Source organism: Anomaloglossus baeobatrachus, chromosome 2 (genome assembly GCF_048569485.1).
Source record: "Anomaloglossus baeobatrachus isolate aAnoBae1 chromosome 2, aAnoBae1.hap1, whole genome shotgun sequence".
Taxonomy (NCBI): domain Eukaryota; kingdom Metazoa; phylum Chordata; class Amphibia; order Anura; family Aromobatidae; genus Anomaloglossus; species Anomaloglossus baeobatrachus.
This window is the reverse complement of record NC_134354.1, coordinates 462,199,300-462,215,783: the sequence shown is the minus strand read 5'-3', so window position 1 is coordinate 462,215,783 and position 16,484 is coordinate 462,199,300. Positions and strand designations below refer to the sequence as shown.

Sequence of the window (16,484 nt, the reverse complement as noted above, 5' to 3'; positions counted from 1 at the left end):
CGTTATTCCCTGCGGTATTTCGCGGTTTACCTCCGGTAATGTACATCACTTGCTTGCGGTTTTGCAGGGAAGTGATGTCATTACAGGAAGAGGAAGCCGTGCACAGAGTAAACACACACAGATCACAGACACACACACACATCACAGACATAGAACACATAGACACATAGAACACACAGAAATAAAACGGAAATATAGGAAAAAAAGAACGTGGGCTCCGCTGCATATTTACCTTCCAGCCGAGGTAAGCACACAGCGGCGGCCCGGTATCCTCAGGCTGGGGAGGGAGAGGGGCAGGGGTAATGTCCCCCGCCTCACTCCCCCTCCCGCAGCCGAGAATATCAGCCGCAGCTGCCCCGGCACTGTCGCATGCAATATGCAGCAGCACCGGCGTGTCCTCGGCTCTTCTTGCCACCGTGTAGCAGTGGTGGCAAGGTAATACAAGGGGTTAATGGTGATGGGGGACCACCGCCATTAACCCCAGGCTTGATCATGGCAGCGTCTATGTGACAGCTGACATGATCAACCCGTAAATAAAGTGAAAAAAACACAGACACCGAAAAATCCTTTATTTTAAATAAAACCAACAAGCCTCGTTCACCATTTTATTAACCCCCCCCAAACAAAGCTCCGGCGTAATCCACAGCTCCGGCGTCCTGCACTGCTGACATCCATCCGCGACTGTCACAGACACAGGCTGAATGCAGCAGACAGCAGAGGTAATTACCGGTCGTTTCCCACGGCCGGTAATGTGAACTCACTGCCGACCGTGGGAAATGTAGCGATCTGTCCTCTATCTATCCCTCTGTCTGTCTATCTATCTATCCCTCTATCTATTCTTCTGTCTATCTACTATCAGAATTAAATGTATTTTTTTTTTTTTTTTTTTTTTTTTTTTTGCTTCAATGTGCTTTATTGCATTGAATGCAATAAAGCACATCCCAACCCGCACGCGGCAAAACCGCGGCAATACCGCGAACAATACCGCGGTAAAACCGCGGCAAACCGCATGCGGTTTTCGGGTGCGGTTTCCCGCGGTTTTTTACCGCGGGTGCGGTAATCTTTGAGAGCATGCGGAATTTTCTCAAGAAAATTCCATTTCCCAGTGCGCACAGAGCCTAATGGTTGCAGAAAACATGCGGAATTCGAGCATTATTCCTGCGGAGTACTTTATTATTTACAATTTTATGTTAAATCCAAGCACACCATTGTTTTTCTTGTGAAATTCTCAACAAGTTTGATGTGTTACATGACCCTCTTGAAGTTGGATTCAGAATGGCCGTCATGGTCACCACCCATCTTAAAGTTTCCCCCTCCCATATACTAATGAGCCACAAACAGGAAGTTGATATCCCCAACCATTCCAATTTTATTTAGATGTATCCATATAAATGGCCCACCCTGTACTATACATTTTTTCCTGGTACCCTTGTAAAAATTAAAGTTTGGGGTAAAGGGAACAAGTTTGTGTGCATCTTTTATTTTTTTCATTTTTATGGCTCATAAAATTCTCTGACGCATCTGTGGGTTCAAGGTGTTTATCACAACGCTAGGTAAATTTTAAATTTGAGTTGTGTAGTTTTCAAAACGAGGTCACTTGTAGGGGGGTTCCATTGTTAAGGCACATCAGGAATATGGCAAACACTGCATGCTGTTCGCTATCTACTTCAGCCAATTTTGAACTCAGTCAGTGTACTTCTTCCCTTCCAAGCCCTGCCATGCACCCAAACAGTAGTTTTACACCACATACAGGGTATCTGCGAACTGAGGAGAAATTACCCAACAAATTGTATGATCCATGTTCTCCTCTCAGCCTTATGAAGATACAATAGTTGAGGCGAAAGCAAAATTTGTGTGAAAAAGTAACTTTCATTTTTTTTCTTCCACATTGCTTTAGTGTGAAGCACTAAAAGGGTTAATAAACTTCTTGAATCTAGTTTTGAGCACTTTGAGGGGTGCAGTTTTTAAAATAGTGTCACTTTTTGGTATTTTACTAAGTCACTTCAAATGTGATGTCCTTAAAAGATTTTTTTTTTTTTTTGTAAATTTAGTTGGAAAAAATATTAGAAGTCACTGTTAATTTTTCACCCTTAACGTCCAAACAAAAAAAAAAAAAAAAAATATTGTGCTGATGTAAACAGATGTGGGAAATGTTATTTATAAACTTTTGTGTGACATCTCTATTGATTTAAGAGCATAAGTTTAAAAATTGCAAAATTTGAGCCAAAAGTAAGATATTTTCACAAATAAATGTAAAAATGTCAACCTATATTTACCACTAAGTACAATGGGTAACAAAAAATAGTCTTGGAATCACTTGGATTTGTTGACGTGTTCCAGAGTTATTACTTCCAAGTGACTGGTCAGAATTGTAACAGTTGGCCCAGTTAGGATGGTGAAAATAGGCTTCGGCGGTAAGGGAATAAGCGTCTGTGCATGTGACCTTTGCGGAAGTATAGAAGACCTATACATAAGTCCATAAAGCAAGACTCCTGGTACCATAGTCGTCACATTGTGTGACTTTGGATCTGGGACTAGATAGTTTGTGTTATGTTCTGGGCGTTTGCTCTAGAACCGAATCTGCAATAATTTTTGGGGAACCTTTCCTCTTCCCTCTCCGTTCTTTTTGCTGATAGATTTTTATTTTCTTGTGAGCAGCCTCTAATTTTCTTTCAAGGTCCCAAATTTTTTTTTTAATCTCAGCTGGTGTTGGTAGGCAATAACTGTGGTCTCCAAGAAAAGCTGAGTTTTTCATTATGGCTGTAACAGATCCATGTGGAAGCTTTTCTTCTGCCTTTGTAATGGTAGCTTCTTTTAAAGCAATCTGTAAAAAGGTATACAAAGAATATGATAAACGTTCCATTCAAATGTTTTCATAGACTGCATTAAAACATGTTTGATAAAACTTGAGTTAAAGGGGTTGTCCTTACCAGGCACATTGGCAATACAGAGGACAGTGTGCATATACTAGCAGGTAAAGCCATTGTGAAAAGAATTTTTAACAACACTTGTTCAATATTACCATGAAATGTAAGTGTCCCTTTAAAGGGGGTTATCTGAGTGAGAGAAAACAGCATGATATTCTAACAGCAGCTCATCCTACTCATGTGTTAGGACAGACTTAAGGTATATGTACCACCTCTGCAGCAGTCGGACTGCTCTGATCCGGGGTTGCCGTGGCTCGAGGGTCTCCCGACCCGTGGGCTCAGGGGTCACGAAAATGAAAGGGGGCTACCGTGGTTCGCGGTAAGGGGAGTACTGCCGCTGCCGATGGGAGTACCTGGGGGAGATGGAGTAGGGCAGCCAAATGAAGTTCCTTCCACGGGTAGGGGAGGCCCCAGGACTCTGGATGGTGGAGGCGTAGAGGAGCGTGGTGCAGGCCAGGCAGGGAGATTTAGGGGAGAGCGTACTCAGGCCCGTACGGATGTTGGTGCGACCGTTAAGCAGACTCTGACACAGAAGTAAACCAAGTCTCTGGGTGCCGCTGCCACTTCAGGGGGAGCTCGTCCCCATGGGTATTGCTGATGGTTCTGGACCTGCCTCCATGCACTAATTTAGAGTGTTCTGAGTGACCCCTCAGCCTGAAGGTTTTGGGGTCCCGCTCCCTACTGTTAGTTAGAGGAGCTGTGCTCTTGATGGCTGACACTTGGGATCTCAGTGGGCCGTATAAGTTGGAAAGCCCTATCCCTCTCATTGTGTTGATGCCTTCGATCTCTGAGTGATTGGGGAAAGTTTATAAAGAGACTATCCTCCACAGATTAATTATCAGGTTGTGTGAAGCTACTTCCTGATCTAGGGTCCAGTACCCCGCCGTGCTCAGTACCGGTTTGGTTACTAGATTTTCCGGTACCGACCATTCTCCCAAACTAAGTCTGGCACCCCTCTCTAATACCATGCGACTGGGTCTCCGACTCCTCCGGTCCCAGACCACAGTCTGCGACCCAGCCAACGTCTCCCAGGGAGCTCCAACTCCCTCCAGCTTCTCACTCTCTGAGGGCTACCACTGCTCTAACTCAGCCCCTCCCACCAGATGCCTGACCCCTAGGCGGGTGGCCCTGTTCCAGCTCAACCACCCACTGCTGTGCCTGACAGGGTGTGGTGCGAGGTGTGGCTAGGATTTGAATGCTGATGGAGCAATACCAAAGCTTAGGATCCCAGAAACATGGGGGGGTTGAGCTCTGCACCAGAAGGGAAAGGAGTGCAGTACCCTCTGTGACACCCCGACTAGTTCAGGGCCGTTACATATACAGCTCCTGAGACCTGTGTCTTAACTGACTAGCTGCATCACATATGTATCAGTCGGTGGTCAGGAGCTAACAGCAGTGGCCAGAGCTCAGTTACGATGGCTATCAACCTGACAGCCGAATTTAAAATGGATCGATATCTGCTGCAGGGCACCCATAGTTTAGCATGGCAGCCGGGGGTTTGCTGAAGGCCTTAGTCACTCCTTTGTAGCTTGGCCATAGGTTAAACTTCATAGGAGACCACGATTTACACTATATCTTGTAATATATAGTACTGATGATTGCAGATACAAGTCCCCTTAGGACTAAAAAAAAAAAAAAAGTAAAGTTGTGGAAACAGAATTTATTAACCCATAGACTAAACACCACAAGGAGAAATAAAATAAAAAACATAGCTGTGCTTTTTTTAATTGATTGTACCTCAAATTGGTATTAAAAAAACAAATTGAACAAAAGCAAGCCCTCATGCAGTAAAATTAAAATGAAAAGAAAATGGAGACATAAGCAAAAATTATTTTTATGAATTTTTGCCACCACTTTTGTAAGAGAACATCTAAGGATAAGGGAGGAATGACATGTTGACAAAAAAATAGGAATTACACCTACCAGGAATCCATCGTGACACCACAGGAGGTTGCTCCTCATATCCTCTATAGGGGACAGGAAACACAAAAGGTTAAAAGCCACCCCCACTATCTCAGTGGCTTTTCAAGTACCACACCAGGATGGATGCAATTCAATTTTAATCAAAGTTCCTTATAGAAGCATACGACTTAAGGGAGGGATATAAGGGTGCTGTCATGATGGGACTCCTAGGAATACAATTGCCGGTAGGTGTAATTCCTGCTTTCCAGGTTGTCCCTTATGACAGCACCACAGAATACCCAATAAAACATCAAGGCGGGATGACTGCTTGGAGGACTTTCCTCCCAAATGCAGTTTGTTGCTCTGACAAGACATCTAACTTATAATGTCCATAAAAAGTGTTCAGACTTGACCAGGTAGCAGCCCTAGAGAACTGATCCACTGAAGCCTCAGCTCTCTCTGCCCAAGAAGTAGCGTCTGCTCTCGTGGAACTGTTCTCTAATTAAATCTGGTGAGGCTCTACCGTCTAAAGAATAGGCTGAAGAGATGGTGGATCTGATCCATCTAGCAAAGGGTCGATTTTGAGGCCTTTTTACTCCTATTTCCCCAAAAATTGACAAAAAGGTTTAAGTCCAATCTGCAGTTCAAAAGTAGCCTCCAGATACTTAAGCACCGTCCGTCTAACGTCCAAGGAATTCAGCTAGACCGCCTTCTGGTTTCTAGGCAAAGGAGGCTAGGAAGATTACCTGGTCCAGATTCAAAAAAGAAAAAATCTTCGGAGAAAATGTTGGATCCAATCTAAGAATAAAACAATCATCCAGGATTCTCAAGTAGAGATCTTAAACAGAAAGACTGGATCTCTCCTATCCTCTTCGCCACTGTGATGGCTATTAGGAATAATGCATTAAGGTAGAGCTTCCCGATCTCTATCTGGTCCACTGGATCATAGGGGAGATCTCAAAGGATATTTAGGACCAGAGTCAAGTCCAAAGAGGGGACTGTATTCCTCAAAGTGGGTCTTAACCTTTGTACTGCCTTGGCAAACCTGGCCACCCATGGATGAGAAGGCAATGGTGAATTAAAGAAGGTGCTCAGAGCTGTGACTTGAACCTTCAGGGCACCTGGTCTGAAACTTATCAAATCCTGCTTGAAGGAAGTCCTAGATTTTTGGAATATGTTGGCAAGATGCATCACTGATGTTGTCCCCGACGAACAAGCAGAATTTTCTCCATATCTTCCCGTAGATTATATGCGTCACTTGCTTCCTGCTTTCCTAATGAGTGGCGATGACCTGGTCTGACAGGCCTTGTGCCCCTAGGATCTGCCTTTCAGGGTTCAAGCTGCGCGATATCGTTGTTCTATGTTTGGATGTAAGAGAGGGCCTTGCCGCAGAAGGTCATCTTTCAGGGGAAGTAGGATTGGTTCTTTTATGGCCAGCTGACTTAGAAGTGTAAACCAACTCCTCTTCGGCTAATCCAGGCCATCAAGATCACTCTGGCCTGATCTTCCTGCATTTTCCTCTGCACTCTGGGGATCAGCAGAAGAGGTGGGACGTCGTATGAAAAGAGCCATATCACAGACCTGCAACAAGGCATCCACCCCTATGGATTTGTCATTGGAATCTAATAGCTCTTTTATGTTCTTCCTGGAGTTGAGGCAGTCCACCTGGAGGACATCCCCAACTCTGTAACAGCTGACAGAACACCTGCGGGTTGAGTTCACACTCTAAAGGTTTTATCTCCAGTCTGCTAAGGTAATCTGAGACCTGGTTTTCTGACCCCTTTAGGTGGACTGTTGATATGGAAATGACTGACTCCTTTACCCACCAAAAGATTTTTTCCGCAAGAGACTCGGGTCTCTTGGCCACCTTGATGGCGAATGAAGGAAACTGCTGTGGTGTTGTCTGACAAAAGTCTCACGTGATGGTTCTTGAGAAGGCACAGATTGACTTGGAGCGCCTTCCAGATCGTTCTCAACTCTCTGAAGTTTGATTACGTGCAACAAACTTCTGCTGACCACCTCTCTTGGAAATATTGTCCTCCTACCTGAGCCCCCCAGCCTAACTGATTCGCATTTGTGGTTAGGGTGGCACAGGGGTAGGGGCCCCCACCTGCAGGTTTTCCACCACTGCAAAGAGTTTCTGACCAGGGTGGAATGGTGATTCTTCTTTCCAAAACCCGATGATTCCCATCCGAGACTGACATGATTAAACTCTGAATGCTCCAATAATGGGGCTAGCTCCAGCGTACACAGGAAATGCAGGACGTCATTAGGCCCAAGATACTCATGACCTCCCTGACTGTGCATTGGAGTCTCTTCTGAAAGGCAAGGATCTTTTCTTTCACCTTGTATCATTTTTCTTCTGGCAGAAAAGAGGATCCTGCTCTGGAAATCAGCTGGACACTGATAAAGGTCTTTCTGGTACTATCCGACTTCCTCGTTTATGATCCATCCTAGCATTTTTAATGTTCATAAGGTGACCTCCAGGTGGTGCAATAATTCTTCCTCTGAGTCCGCCAATAGCATGAAGTTGTCCAGATATGGAATTATGGACACTTTCTTCTGGCTGAGGTATGTCACAATTTCTGCTACCACCTTCATGAATACACGAGGAGCCGAGTACAGGACGAATGGGAGGCAACGGAACTGAAAATGGCATATCTGACCCCTTCCCCCTTTCTAATGCAAACCTTGAATATTTTTGTCGGGATGGGTGGATGGCGAGATGATAATATGCCTCCTTCAAATCTACTGTGCACATTACCGCATTCCTGTTTATCAAAGGGGTTGTGGATCTTATGGATTCCATCCAAACTGTTTTGTATTTTAGGCACAAATTTAGTGGCTTTAAGGCTGCTTTACTCGCACCCACCCCCGTCGTTTGTGCGTCACGGGCAAATCGCTGCTCGTGGTGAACAATATCACCGGTATGCGTCACACATACTTACCTTCCTAACGACGTCGCTGTGGCCCCCGAACAATTTTTTTTTTAAGTGGGCGGTTCGTTCGGCGTCACAGCGACGTCACTCAGCGGTCCACCAATAGAAGCGGAGGGGCAGAGAGCAGCCGCATTCACGTCACTCCCACTTCGCTGCCGGAGGACGCAGGTACGTTGTTGCTTGTCGTTCCCGGGGTGTCATATAGCGATGTGTGCTGCCTCAGGAACGACGAACAACCTATGTCCAGCACGTGCAACGATATTTCGAACATGAACGACGTGTCAACGATCCACGATTTGGTGAGTATTTGTGATCGTTAGTGGTCGCTCATAGGTGTCACACGCAACGACGTCGCTAACAATGCCGGATGTGCGTCACGAATTCCGTGACCCCCGATGACATATTGTTAGATACGTCGTTGCGTGTAAAGCGGCCTTTAGAGTTATGATTGTGTGGAACTCCCCAAAGGGTTTCTTTATAGAGAAGAGGATGAAATAATTACCCTGGTACTGCTCTGCTACTAGGACCGGTATTACGGCCCCTGATTTTACAAATTCTTTTACATCGTACCATAAACGTGAACGAGTGGTAGGGAACGAAGATCTTGAAATCAGGAATTTCTCAGAAGGCAAATAGGAAAACCTTACACTGTATCCTTCAGCTACCGCTAGGAGGACCCATTGGTTAGTGGAAACCTGTTGCCAATTTCTGATGAAATGACAAATCCTCCTGCCTACCCAGATGGTGTTGATCTATTTGGGCCTCGTCTAGACCCAAAGAAGGGCTTCTTAAAGTGACCCCAAAGGGAGAACACCATCTCCCTGATTTTCCTTTCCCTCTATAACCTTATTTCTGAGAGGGACAAAATCTCTGAAAGAGCTGGGATCTATGCACCCTCTCCTCAGGGAACCCCTTCTTTTTATCGGCTGCCTTCTCTAAGATATCGTCCAGTACTGGACCGAACAATCTTGACCCAGAAAAAGGGATGGAGCACAACTTATTCTTTGATAAGTTGTCCTCAGACCAGGTCTTCATCAGACCACACTCCGGGCAGAGTTGCAAAGTGCATTTTTCCTGGCAGTGAATCTGACTGATTCGGAAACGTCGGCCATAAACCCCATGGCCAGCAACAGAAGGGATTCTAGGATCATTTCTCTTGAGGTCCTGTTCCTGATGTGATTTTCCAAGTCCTGAATCCATAGATACATAGATCTAGCAACTAAAGTTGCAGCTATATTGGTTCTGATGACCGTCACCGAGGCTTCCCAGGCTCTTTTCGGAAGACCATCCATCTTCCTATCCATCAGGTCCTTCAACCCTGTAGAATCCTCAGGGTGTCTTCCTGGCTACCTCAGCTATAGGGATGTCTATTTTCTGAACTTCTTCCCAAGCCTTCCTCTGGTTCAAATTGAATGCGCCTAAGAAAAAAAATGGGAATAGCAAGTCTCTACTCTCTGTCCTCCCACTCTTCTAGAATCATGGCCCAGACATGATTGTTTACTGAAAAAACTCCTTTCATGTGGGTTCTAAGACACATTTCATCCTGGACTGAGCAGATCTTTTCTGCCACCTCCACTTTCATAGTACTCCTTACGGCTCTTATTAACTCGTCTGTTTCTTCATAAGCAAGTAGTACTTCTTGTCTTCCTCCGGAGGAACTTCAGGTGCTTCCTCTTCCCTCCACATCCTTTTCCGAATCGGATGACAGATCTTCCTCCTCCGAACTTTGCTCCATCTCCCATCTAGGTCTTTTATGATAGGAACTGGACATGTGTGGGAGGTCCATACCGGAAATGGATGCTTGTACTTCCTCCCATATCATAGACTGCATATCTGCAAGAAAAGCTAGCTGTTCTTCACTGACAATCTTGGAAATACAGACGCTGCACAGCTTCTTCTGGTATTTGTCGGGCAGCTTGATACTGCAGGCAGCACATCTCTCTCACATTTCCCTGCTGCCTTCCTACCTGACTCCTCCCTTACGGTAGTGCCAGATCCTGCTGAAGAGCCCCTACTCTAGAACAACCTTTAGTACAATAGTCAGGTGTATGGGTCTGTATCGGCAACTTACTCTGAAAACGGGGAAACCGTCTAGACAAGCTGACTCCTCTATAGGCTCCATCATTCTAAGATCTCTTGAAAGCTCCCAGTGTCTAGTCGTAGTACATTCCTCCCCTCCCACCAGGTTTTTATTACCCGAGTCCTGGGACGCCCTCTGGTCTTCTCCCTGCTTTATGCGTTCCAGTGTTGAACGCACGCCGCCCCCCTGAGCAAGCGCTCCACGTCCTGAACCAGAAGTACTTTCCGGAGTAGAACACATACACTGCACGACCGGAAGCGCAGTTGCGGTCATCATTGCAGGACACACAGAGACCACATGCGAGGGAGGCGGCTGGCGCCAGGAGCATCATTCCTTTCGACTGACACAGGCTGAGGGACCTCCCTGGGAGAGGTGTTGGCCACGGACCACTTTAAAGGAGGAAGGAGAGAGGTGAATCCCCCTCGATCCTCCTGAGTCCATTTCTGCGTAGGTGCTTCACGCTGCTGCGTCTGTCCAGTATAAGGACAGGAAAAAGAGAGGTTGGAGGGGCTTTTAACCTCTTGTACGTTTCCTGTCCCTATAGAGAATATGAGTAGCAACCTACTGTAGTGCCGTCATGATGGACGATCTGGAAAAAAAGTAATCCTACTTTGAATTTTTTCAGTACACTGTATGGTAAAATGGATGGCGTCATTCAAAACAACAACTTGTCCTGCAAAAAAAAAAAACAAGCCCCATTTCAATGTAAAAACAAAAGTTAAACACTTAGAAGACGGGAAGGAAAAAAATACAAAAAAAAAATACAAATGTAATAACAAAACTTGGCTGTGGAGGTAAAAGGTTAAGGTCGTGGCTACAAAACGATGTAAGCTGTGACATCACATTGTAATGCTGGTGAATGAGGTTCCACTGTCACCCATAGGGTATCAAAACATCAACTATCAAGTTGCAAAAATTCGGAACCATTTGGATTTGGGTTTTTTTTGCAACATGCTTTACTCTAGGCTGGGTGTCACCTATATCAAAATGAAATGTAACAACAACTAATTTGTAACATGGCTGTATTAAAAATTCCTTAGTCTTCCCCAACTACTATTTATTGTTTTCCCCTACTTCCTGTCTGATAATGATTTGTTTGAGTATCCCGGCAAGCACTGGGATTATCAAACGACGCGTCATCATGGGGCATCGGATGCTGTGACTGTCTCAGCCCCTGTCTCTGCCTGCTACAAAGCATCATTAGTGACAACAAAACTGCAGCCTTTTGACAAATATAAACATTGCGTTTGACAAAAAAAAAGTGTGGACAAAAAAAGTGAGGTCAAAACACATGCGTTTTGACCGTATTTTCACTGCGTTTTCATTGTGTTCTGGCCTCGTTTTGGAGAGTGCGTTTTGAGATTGAGAAGTCAATGGGTGGAAAATGTTCACAAAACGCAATGAGGAAGTGACATACTGCTTTTTGTTAGGCAAAGATTTTGACAAATATTTGTCAAACAAAACACTGCCTAAAAAAAGCAACATGCGGATGGAATTTCTGATTTCTCATAGACTTTGCTGGGGAAGCAAAATGCATGCATTTTGTCATTGACACAGTGCAGTTTAAAACGTGACCAAAAAGCAAGAAAAAAAGCAATGTGCGGACAGACCCTTAAAGAGATGCTGTGTCTGCTCTGTCCCTCTCTGCGAGCCGTGCATTGTGCGATTTGCACAATGACCGGTTTCGCTCTGTTGCTGGCTCAGATCAGTATAGCCGGCAATAGAGAGCAGAGAGTCACAGTACCTGGCAGCGTTCAGACATCAGTGCCGCCCCCGCAGTGATGGAACGCAAACAAGAAGCCCACACACCGCTTCATCCACAGAAAAATGGTGACAAACCCTCCAAAAAATTGGGTTGTTTTTTTGTTCTGTTTTTACATCTAATTTTTATTGGACACGTTTGGTATTGACGCAATCGTATTAATGGGAGAATCCTATTACCAGGTCATTGTTACCACAAGGTGTCTGCCGCCGTAAAAAATTCCCAAAGAGCAATGTCAGAGTTACTGTTTTTAGGGGTTTTTTTTTTTGTTTTTTTTTTACAATTTCACCGAAAGCTGGCATTGTAAAGTACTTGTCCCACAAAAAAAAAAAAAATCATACGTCTATATGGACAGAAAAATAAAAAAAAAAGTTATAGCTTTGGAAAGAAAAGGAGGAAAAAATGCAAGGCAAAAATTAAAAATTGGCAGCTCAAAACTAAATGCAAAGAAAGTCCAGCTCTCCACAAATGCCTGATTGCAGTCCTGACCGGAGCACGGATACTGTTTCTGACAAAACATTTGAAAGTGAAATCAAAGCAGAAGAGCTTCCAGCCCCACGGACATAAAAATCCCCTTTATTAATGCATATCAAAAATTCCAAACAACATCCTTATCGGCTTGGAACAATAAAAACCATTGACGCGTTTCTGGTGCATCAAGCACCCTTAGGCCTCGGCTCTACTTGCGCATCACTTCCAATGCTCCTACGAGCTACCCTCGGCTCATACTCTGCTGCAAGCGTGAGCTGTGTGTCATGCGACTGATCTGATCTTGTGATCAGACCACAGATGCGGAGAAGAGAGAGGGAGCACTTTCTCCCTCTTCTTCGTGGCCTGTCTGTCTACTACATCCAAGTTCAGTGAGATGTTTTACATGCACACATAGACTTGTATGGGTATGTATGATGCAATACTGCCAAATGATATGGCATGAGAAAAGAATCGCAGATGGACACTACCTCATAGTTTTATAAATTTGAAAGAAATGAAGGCACTCACCGGTCTTTGCTGTGCAGTGGAAAACATTTTAATCATGGATGGAAGTTACATGCTGTGGCAAGCGGGGAGGGGGTAGGACGGGACAGCACGTCAGACGATGGCCGTTTCGCACTCTTTCACAGTGCTTCGACAGGTCTAAAGCTGGGTTCACACATAGCGACAGCGACATCGCTGTTACGTCACCATTTTCTGTGACGTAACAGCGACCTTGTAAGTCGCTGTTATGATCGCTGCTTAGCTGTCAAACACAGCGACGCAGCAGCAATCATAACGTCGCTACATGTGCAGGGAGCCGCGCACACTGCTTAGCGCTGGCTCCTTGCTCTCCTATCTACAGTACACATCGGGTTAATTAACCCGATGTGTACTGCAGCTACATGTGCAGAGAGCAGGGAGCCGCGCACACTGCTTAGCGCTGGCTCCTTACTCTCCTATCTACAGTACACATCAGGTTAATTAACCCGATGTGTACTGCAGCTACATGTTACAGTGCAGAGAGCAGGGAGCCGCGCACACTGCTAAGCGCTGGCTCCTTGCTCTCCTAGCTACAGTACACATCGGGTTAATTAACCCGATGTGTACTGCAGCTACATGTCAGAGAGCAGGGAGCCGCGCACACTGCTTAGCGCTGGCTCCTTGCTCTCCTAGCTACAGTACACATCGGGTTAATTAACCCGATGTATACTGCAGCTACATGTCACAGTGCAGAGAGCAGGGAGCAGCGCACACTGCTTAGCGCTGGCTCCTTGCTCTCCTAGCTACAGTACACATAGGGTTAATTACCCGATGTGTACTGCAGCTACATGTGCAGAGAGCAGGAGCCGGCACTAGCAGCAAGAGCGGCGGAGGCTGGTAACGAAGGTAAATATCGGGTAACCAGGAAAAGGTCTTCCCACGGTTACCCGATGTTTACAGTGGTTACAGCTTTCCGCAGCTGCCAGACGCCGGCTCCTGCTCCCTGCTCGCTTCATTTCGTCGTGCTTCACAGCGGGAAAGCGACGACCAAAAAATGAAGCTGGACATTCAGCAACGAGCAACGACCTCACAGCAGGGGCCAGCTCGTTGCTGGATGTCACACACAGCGACAGGACGTCGCTGCAACGTCACAGAAAATGGTGACGTAGCAGCGACGTCGTTGTCGTCGTCGCTGTGTGTGACACCACCTTAACAGCTTGTGACATCATATCCTGATTATTTAAATCAACGGTTCACATTGCTGATGTCAGTGAATTAAAATATAGTTAAAAAACAATACAAAACATGTTATACAAAACTAGATATGCATGAAAAATAGCAACAAGAAGAGGAGATAAAAACTCCCCCAAAAATGTATTATAAAATGTACTCACAGCAAAAAAGGGCAACCAGTCCAGTTAGCCCAGGCCAACACATCTAATGCACAAACAGGATGCAGACAAGCCTCTCAACATGATGGACACTTCACAGGTGCAAGGTAAATTGCACACAAGTGGCGCGCATAGGGCACTGTTCACACTCATATGCGCATGGTGTCCAGCCAGCAACCTATTACCACGCCCTTACTATTAGATTAGGCGGGTTACTCAGACACTACTCACTGCAGCACGTAAGGGACAGAAATTCCACTATGCACGGCCGTATTAAGAGGCCCGGCTGCACCCCGCATAATCAAAGTGCAAAAAAATACATATAAAATATATGTGAGGTATTAGTTTGTAAATTGGCCAATGTACGTAAGCCCACAATCCTCATCACGGATCCTCACGCTTGCGGGTCCCTACACTGATAAATATAAATAATGAGTACATTTTATAATACATTTTTGGGGGAGTTTTTATCTCCTCTTCTTGTTGCTATTTTTGATATGTCGTCTGACGTGCTGTCCCATCCTACCCCCTCCCCACTTGCCACAGCATGTAACTTCCATCCGTGATTAAATGTTTTCCACTGCACAGCAAAGTGCCTTCATTTCTTTCAAATGTATTTCTCGGATTACTCTGGACTTTTGAATGAGCACCACGTAGCTGTTGCAGAGATTTTTTTCTGCCATGCCTTTTTGTCAATTGCAGCAAAGAACGATATTATAACGCTGTTTGTGAACATTGGCCATTGCCAAAAATATTCCTTGGGCTGAGCAGTGCCCTGTTTTTTCCTTCTCAACTTTTTGCCTCATAGTTTTACACTGGTGCAAGTGCAATCAGATGTTTGATCGGATTGCTCTCGTCTGTGTAAAATACAAGTGGAGCCGCGGCCTAAGGGGTACTTTGCACACTACGACATCGCAGGTGCGATGTCGGAGGGGTCATGTCGAAAGTGACGCACTTCCTGCGTCGCTTTCAACATCGTAGTGTGTAAATCCTAGATGATACGATTAACGAGCGCAAAAGCGTCGTAATCGTATCATCGGTGTAGCGTCGGCGAATTCCATAATTACGCTGACGCGACGGTACAATGTTGTTCCTCGCTCCTGCAGCAGCACACATCGCTGCGTGAAAGTCGCAGGAGCGAGGAACATCTCCTACCTGCGTCACCACGGCTCCCGTTGGCTATGCGGAAGGAAGGAGGTGGCCGGGATGTTTACATCCCGCTCATCTCCGCCCCTCTGCTCCTATTGACCACCTGCCGTGTGACGTCGCACGACCCGCCCCCTTAATAAGGAGGCGGTTCGCCGGCCACAGCGACGTCGCACGGCAGGTGAGTGCATGTGAAGCAGCCGTAGTGATAATATTCGCTACGGCAGCTATCACAATGATATCGCAGCTGCGACAGGGGCGGGGACTATCGCGCTCGGCATCGCAGCATCGGCTTGCGATGTCGTAGTGTGCAAAGTACCCCTTGGGCCAAGTTCACATGTCCAGTAATCATCCATTAGAATGGATCCTGCAGAGATCCGTTGGCAAAATGATTTCAGCCGGATCCATTTTTTTTTTTTAACAAGGGAGTCTATGAAGAATGTATCCGTAACGGATTGCTATTTATCTTCCTTTTGAAATGGATCCTGTAAGCAAAACAGATGGCTAAATAGCAATCTGTTAACGAATCCATTCCCCATGGACTCCGATCTTAAAAAAATTGATCTGGCAGAAATCAGTTATGACAATGGACAAAAAAAGGTTGTGTTTGCACAACTCTTTTTGCCAACGTATCTCTGCAGGATTAGTTCTAACAGATGATTACAGGACATGTGAACTCAGCTTAGTCATGGTATTTAGTATGGAGTCAGGACTCAGGTTAAATAGTAGGTGATTCCCAGTCAGCATAGCAGTCATCTAATTAATTAGTATGACATTGCATTACATTTTCAAAGCAAACTGACATTGCTGACAAGACAGAATACAAAACACCTACATATCAAAAGCAATTCATGTGTGGATGATGGCGATTGGATAAGCAGCACAATGCGTTTGAATGTGAATGGAACAAAGAGGGGAGGCGGAAAAAAACAAACACATTGCATCTTCATCAAAATTGAAGCCAGAGAAACTGTTGTTGAATGGAAAGCTCCACCACACCCCGCTGCTTATGCAACTGCAGGAGAACGCAATCCAAGTGTGAATAGTGAGGACCAAAGCAGCAGCACAACACGTTTACATGAGATAAGAGAATCGGCAGGAACAAAACAGTGATATGCAAACTAATAATACACAATATGCCTCTGCACAAATTAGTCTGATGAAACATTAATGTGTATTACCACCTGCCTCTATAGGTGCCTTCACACATAGTGACATCGCTGAGTCACAGATCTGTGACGTAACAGCGATCTGGCTACGTTTGACACATAGCAGCGACCAGGCCCCTGCTGTGAGATCGCTGGTCGTGTCGGACTGGCCTGGACCATTTTTTTGATTGTCGAGGTCCTGCTGGGCAGGATGCATTGGTGTGTTTGACGCCTT

General features: G+C 45.5%; 1 protein-coding gene across 1 annotated transcript in view; it reads right to left on the bottom strand.

Moving 5' to 3' along the window:
• Positions 1-1,524: 1,524 nt before the first annotated feature.
• LOC142291650 (THAP domain-containing protein 2-like) overlaps positions 1,525-16,484 on the bottom strand; it is a 29,153-nt gene continuing 14,193 nt past the window's right edge. The window contains exon 3 of the mRNA XM_075336328.1: positions 1,525-2,824. Coding sequence (XP_075192443.1) covers positions 2,549-2,824 — 276 coding nt within the window. The 3' untranslated portion in view covers positions 1,525-2,548. The remainder of the gene's footprint in view (positions 2,825-16,484) is intronic.